This window comes from Triticum dicoccoides, chromosome 6A (assembly GCF_002162155.2).
Source record: "Triticum dicoccoides isolate Atlit2015 ecotype Zavitan chromosome 6A, WEW_v2.0, whole genome shotgun sequence".
Taxonomy (NCBI): domain Eukaryota; kingdom Viridiplantae; phylum Streptophyta; class Magnoliopsida; order Poales; family Poaceae; genus Triticum; species Triticum dicoccoides.
Window position 1 is genome coordinate 467,881,489 of NC_041390.1, and position 6,043 is coordinate 467,887,531.

General features: G+C 52.8%; 1 protein-coding gene across 1 annotated transcript; it reads left to right on the forward strand.

Moving 5' to 3' along the window:
• The first annotated feature begins 2,121 nt into the window (after positions 1-2,121).
• On the forward strand, positions 2,122-4,981 carry LOC119317325 (putative kinase-like protein TMKL1). Its single transcript, XM_037591759.1, has 2 exons — positions 2,122-3,276; positions 4,038-4,981. Exons 1-2 carry the CDS (start codon positions 2,637-2,639, stop codon positions 4,622-4,624), a joined length of 1,227 nt encoding a protein of 408 aa, XP_037447656.1. The 5' UTR covers positions 2,122-2,636; the 3' UTR covers positions 4,625-4,981.
• The last annotated feature ends 1,062 nt before the right edge of the window (positions 4,982-6,043 follow it).

The following is a 6,043-nucleotide window of genomic DNA, read 5'->3' on the forward strand; positions in this document are numbered from 1 at the left end:
CCCTAGCTCTGCCGCCATACTGAGTCGTCACGCCGCCAACACCGCTCAACGGCTCGCCCATCCGTTCTCACCTCCGCAGACGTTGTTGCCGGCCCGGCCGCCACTACGCTACATCCGGTAACTCTACTATCGATAGTCGCAACTATAACATGGGGTCATATCTTGCTGATGATATCTATTCTCGGTGAGCGGCGTTTGTGAAGACCATATCCAAACCCCGAGGTAAAAAACAAAGCCACTTTGCAACAATGCAAGATGCAGTTGGGAAGGATGTGGAGAGGAAATTCAGAGTTCCCCAAGCTGGTTGGAGAATTGTTTGTGGAGCTGCAATGATGTGTGAATCGAAGACTTTATGGCAAGTAATGACATGTTGTATTATTTTGCACAATATGATTGTCGAGTACGAGGGTGGTGGAGTAGCCCAAACCAATGATTTTGCGACGCCTGGAGAACAATTTCACATTCCAAAACAACAAGATGCATATCATCTTATGAGAATCTTTGCGATCAACAGGTGCACACGCATCTACTCAGTGATCTTGTGAAGTATACATGGACCTACAATGCAAACAAAGTGCTAATGTTTGAATTGTGCACTTCAAATAAATTATATGTTCAAACTATGTATTTTCGATATCAACATTTAATATTTACGTGTGAGATAGATGTCCATGAATTTGCATTAATTTAAGAGTCATGCATGATTGTCATTGACAGGCACGACATTTGAGAGGTTGTTCAATACTGTTCGTGGGTCTGTGTGAACATGTCCGCAGACATACAGAAGGCCGGATTTATCATGTCCTATTGCAGATGCTTTAACATCTTGGTACTAGTATAGTAGATAACATGAACAGAGTAAATCATTTCCAGCAAATTTGCATGCGCATAGCACCAAATTTGTGGGACGCATCCCGCATACAACCAAATTAATCGTGATGGAGATTTATCTGGAATTCTGGACCATCTCTTGCTGGTAGACGTACGAATCATGGTTCTTGCTAAGATCTGTATATGATGACAGGAGGTTTCTGAATTGGACGCCGCTTGTCCTCGCTCGACGAGAATTTTTGGTGGCCTCGCCAAGTTTGAGAGCAACTCTAGCCGAGTCGGCATATTGTCGGCTATACTAATGGTCAATGTAGTAATTTAGGGTTAGAATGACACTCGATGCAGGATCACGTTAAATAACAAAGCGCGGTCCGGATGTATTTACTCGGATGGTCGACATGCGAGAGAAAAGGAAAATTGATGCCCGATATAGCATCGTTCAAGCAGCAGTAGGTAGACTCCAAAGGAGAGTGGGTTTCTACGCCCGAGCTCACCTAAGAACAGTGAATTCGAAACAAAGAGTAAATTTTTGAACTTTTTTGCTATTTTTACACTAAAGATGATGAAATTTTCTATGGGCAAATTTTAACATGCTCCCTCTTACCTCTTCTTTTTACATGAGAAGTAAGAAAGTAAAACTTAATCAGACCACTAATTGATGAGATCAACGGCTCAGATCTATTACATACTCTTACCTCTCATGTAAAAAGAGAGGGTAAGAGGGAGCATGCTAAAACTGCTCTTTCCTATGAGCTTGCAAATTTTCATGCCAAGATGACTTGGGGAGGAACTCCATAAAAAAAAAGAGGCAAAAACGGAGCTAGAAAAACTCGAGCAGCTTCGGCCATTTTGGAGCTCCGATTTTGTGTTTTGTCTTTACGGAGCTCCCCTGAAGTCACCTTGGCACCATTTTTTTGCAAGCTCCCAGAAAATTACATCATATCTACCGCAAACAAAATCATATCTTTTTTTTTCAATTTACTGTTCACGCTGTAGGAGATGAGCTCGGGCTCAGCCCCGAATCCAAAGCAGCCATATATACAGCACAAAACTGCCAACACCAAAGCTCAAAAGGCAGAAGTGAAAATTACCCGCCACCGAATACAACTGTGCCAAGCACAGACAGCAGCACTTTCATCCGGCGCAAGCCGGCCAGAGAGCAGCCAACAAACGAGCGTCGGGGCCGGTCCCTCGCCGCCCGCCGTCCATCTGTATGTCCCGTTTGCACCACAGCTCCACTGTTCCAGGCCAACCCTACCGCGATAGTAATAGGGCACCTTCCAGTCCAGGGCTCCAGGCCAGCCAGGGTCCCGGCGACCCTCCTACTCCTACCCCTCCCAACTGCCGCTGCCACTGTGCTCACCGATTCTCAACGGAGGAAATGGCCATGCACAGCACACCACACCGCAGTGCACCTACCTAGGGTCGGTCCTCTACCTACCAACTCCCCCACTTTAACGCTAATCTCCAACAGAAAAAAGGCCAAAGGCGACGGAGGCTGGACTCACTGGACTGGAAGCCACCCGGCCGGCCTCCTCCTCCTCAGTAGCCCTCACTCTCCCACACTGCTCACTGGTTGGTCGATGATGATAAAAACCTCCACAGGATAGGAATCTCAAGCCATCCTCCTCCTCCTCCTCCTCCCGGCAGTTTCCTCCACGGCTCCACCACCCCGAGCCCAAGCCAACCGAGCAAAGCGCACGCCAAAGCGAGGGGCTTTGCCTCGAATCCTGGGCGAGCCGAGCCACGAGCCCCACCACCACTGCTTTCGCCTTTCCGTTCATTCCAAGAACCGGCGTACGTACATGGAGCCGGCGGCGGCGGACGAGCCGGTGCACAAGGGGCGGACCAACTCCATCCTGCTCCCCATCCTCGCCGTGCTCCTCGCCTACCTGCTCTACCGCTACCTCCGCCCGCGCCTCCGCGGCCTGCGCCTCGACCGCCTCCCGTTCCGCGTCCCGGACTGCCTCCGCCGCCGCGGCAATGCCACCCGGACCACCCTGCTGCCCTACTTCGCGCCCATCGCCGACCGCCTCGGCGCGCTGCAGCCCTACCTCGGCCCCATCGCCGACCGCCTCGGGGTCGGCGGCCCGCACGGCCACGGCGGCGGGTACGGCGGCGCCGACGCGCTCGTCAGGTTCCCCGGCGGCGAGGGCCTGTCGGTGGCCGCCATCCTCGAGGCGCCTGGGGAGGTGGTGGCCAAGTCGTCGCACAGCACGCTCTACCGCGCCGCCATGCGCTCCGGGGAGACGGCCGTGCTGCTCCGGTTCGTGCGGCCCGCGTGCGCCGTGGGCGCCGACGAGGCCGCCGCCGCCGCGCGCCGGATCGGCGCCGTCAGCCACCCGAACCTCGTGCCGCTCCGCGCCGTGTACGTCGGGCCCAGGGGCGAGAAGCTGCTCGTGCACCCCTTCTACGCCGCCGGCTCGCTCCACCGCTTCTTGCAAGGTCAGGGCGCATCACTCACTCTTGCTTTGGTCGACATGTTCATCCTGATTCGTACAAATGCACAATTTTGCTACGTCAAAGTGCACATGAGCCCACACCGCAAATGAAACTTTTTCTTATTCTATTTGTTGCGACGAGATCACACATGAAACATTATACAATTACTCCTACATTTCGTCACAAGGGAAAAGCATGGCGTGGTTGCGAAGCGAGTTCGAAGACTCCAAAAAGGCAGATCAGCAGCTTTCACTAAACAAAAATCATTTGGGCCATCAGTTTCAACTTTCTTTTTCGATAATCAGTATCAACTTTTGAGGCAATGTGGAATGTGTTACACAGTTTGGTTATGGTACAGAGTCCATTTCTTATTTCCAGTTCATGTTCGCTGGTTCTTATTATTATTGCCTACTGCGGCCAGGCAGGAAACATTTCTCTGCTTTGGTTGTTAGCCTGAGACCTCACATGACACTGTCCTGAAGCAATGGTCCTGGCCATTAATGTTACATAAGGTCATTAGATCACCCTTCACAATCGTGATCGTTGGGGCATACAATCATTCCAGCGTGTTGCTCAGTTAAAACAGTGGTTAGTGCTGTATAGTCGTCTGTCAAACAGTAGTGAACATAGTCATTGTTGTGCCTTAATTGAAGGCACATGCACACATGTTCAGTCTTTTCAAGCCAAAACCATGCATTCATAATATTGGCATTTGTTGTGATGGTAGCTGATGATAGTCTGCCTGTGTGCTGCCATTTTCACAGAGGGGATCGCCGACTCGCAGAGATGGAGCCTGATCTGCAAGCTCTCCGTGTGCATCGCCAAGGGGCTCGACCACCTGCACACGGGGATGGAGAAGCCGATCATCCACGGCAACCTCAAGACGAGCAACATCCTCCTCGACGCCAGCTACGAGTGCAGGATCTCGGACTACGGCCTCTACCTCCTGCTCAACACCGGCGGCGCCCACGAGATGCTGGAGGCGTCGGCGGCGCAGGGGTACAAGGCGCCGGAGCTGGTCAAGATGAGGGACGCCACCAGGGAGAGCGACGTGTACAGCCTGGGCGTGGTGCTGCTGGAGATGCTCGCGCAGAAGGAGCCCGCCGGCGACGACGACCGCGCGCCCAGCTCCCGCGACATCTTCCTGCCGGCGTCGTTCAAGAACCTGGTGCTCGAGAGGAAGATCTCCGACGCCTTCAGCTCCGACCTCGTCAGGCAGAGCAGGAAGTCGGGGAACGAGAAGAAGCTGAACGCGTTCTTCGAGCTGGCCACGGCGTGCTGCAGCCCTTCGCCGTCGCTCCGGCCCAACACCAAGGAGATACTCAGAAGGCTTGAGGAGATAGCAAAATAATTAACTAAATGTGGGTAGGTTCACCATTCAGACGTAGCACGAGGCAAGGCTCAAGGAACGACTGAACCTCTGCTGGACGGAAAATTGGAGAATGGAGGCACACGGTTCAGATATCATGGAATGTGTATAGTCAGAGTGTAAGCGCGGTGGAGGCCATCGTCTCAAGAATATACTCATTGTACGTAATTTATTTTCTTGTGCTTTGCTTGAAACCGACCATGTACAAAGTGTTGAAAGAGTGGGGAAGGCGTATGCTGCATGTTCATGCATCAAAATCGCCATGTCGATGTAACCTTGGTCTGATCTGAGTGTTATATCAGATATGATTGGTAGGAGCATTTGCTGTGCAGCTTGTGATGTTCCCGGTGCATGTGCGGTTGTTCTACTTGTACGCACTGACAAGGGCCGGCAGGGAGTGATTCTCTCCAAGGGAATTATGCCCAGCGTTGCCTGATTTCGGTCTCTGCACAGTCATGCTGTCCTTAACAGTGGCTAGATTCCGAAATAGTAAGAAATTAAGATTCGGAACTTTTGGTTGTAGCTAGATTGCTCAGCGGCATGGCCTCAAAAACAGGTCACCATCCACCACCTTCTCTTTCGCCGACACCAAAAGCGTAGCGTCCGTAACACACGGGCCTACAGTCTGCTGATTTATTTCGTAACCTGCAAATGAATCGCCTATTCACTATCCCACGTCAACAAATGATCATCCTGTGCTAGCTTAAGCTTACCAAACGATCTTCGGCTTGACGCCAGGAAAACTTACTGATCATCTCGAGTCTCCTTGTCCCTGAATTATCGTAATGAGACGAAACATGAAAGGCATGTGTCATGGCCTCCGCTGGCCGAGTGATTATCAGGTGGGTGAGGCCTTGGTTTGTGCCACCGGTTAGCCGCGGCGTCTCTCTCGCAGCGCAGGGAAAGCGGCAGCACGTGAAGCGCCAACGAACCCACCGAGAAAACTTGGAGCAAGCCTCCAAGCCTCCAAGCCGGGACCGCCTCTCGTCGTCCTCCAACTCCGCGGCCCCCTAATGGTAGATCTTGTGGGCACGTACATACGTCCGTAGGCCGTAGCGTAGATCAAATGCCCCTGCGCGCGCTCAGGCCGGCCGGCCGGTCCGGTCCGGTGCACGGACGCCTGCGCTCGCCGTGCCGTATCATCAATTTGCTAATGCACATGTCCCTTGGTCACAAATCTTACGATGTGTGCTGTCGACGCGTTTTTACTGCCTCTGGCCCGTTGCCGACGCCGACGCCGATGCCATGGCCGTGCGCCGTGGTCCTCGCCCGTCCATTCGCGGCTACTACAGTTGTGCGCGCCGTCCGTCGTGTAGCGTCTTGTGGGCATGCGGCGTGCACCGTGTTTAACTTGGTAAGCTAAGCCGCACACGGCAAAGTGTTCGGGTCGGTGGGAGGCGG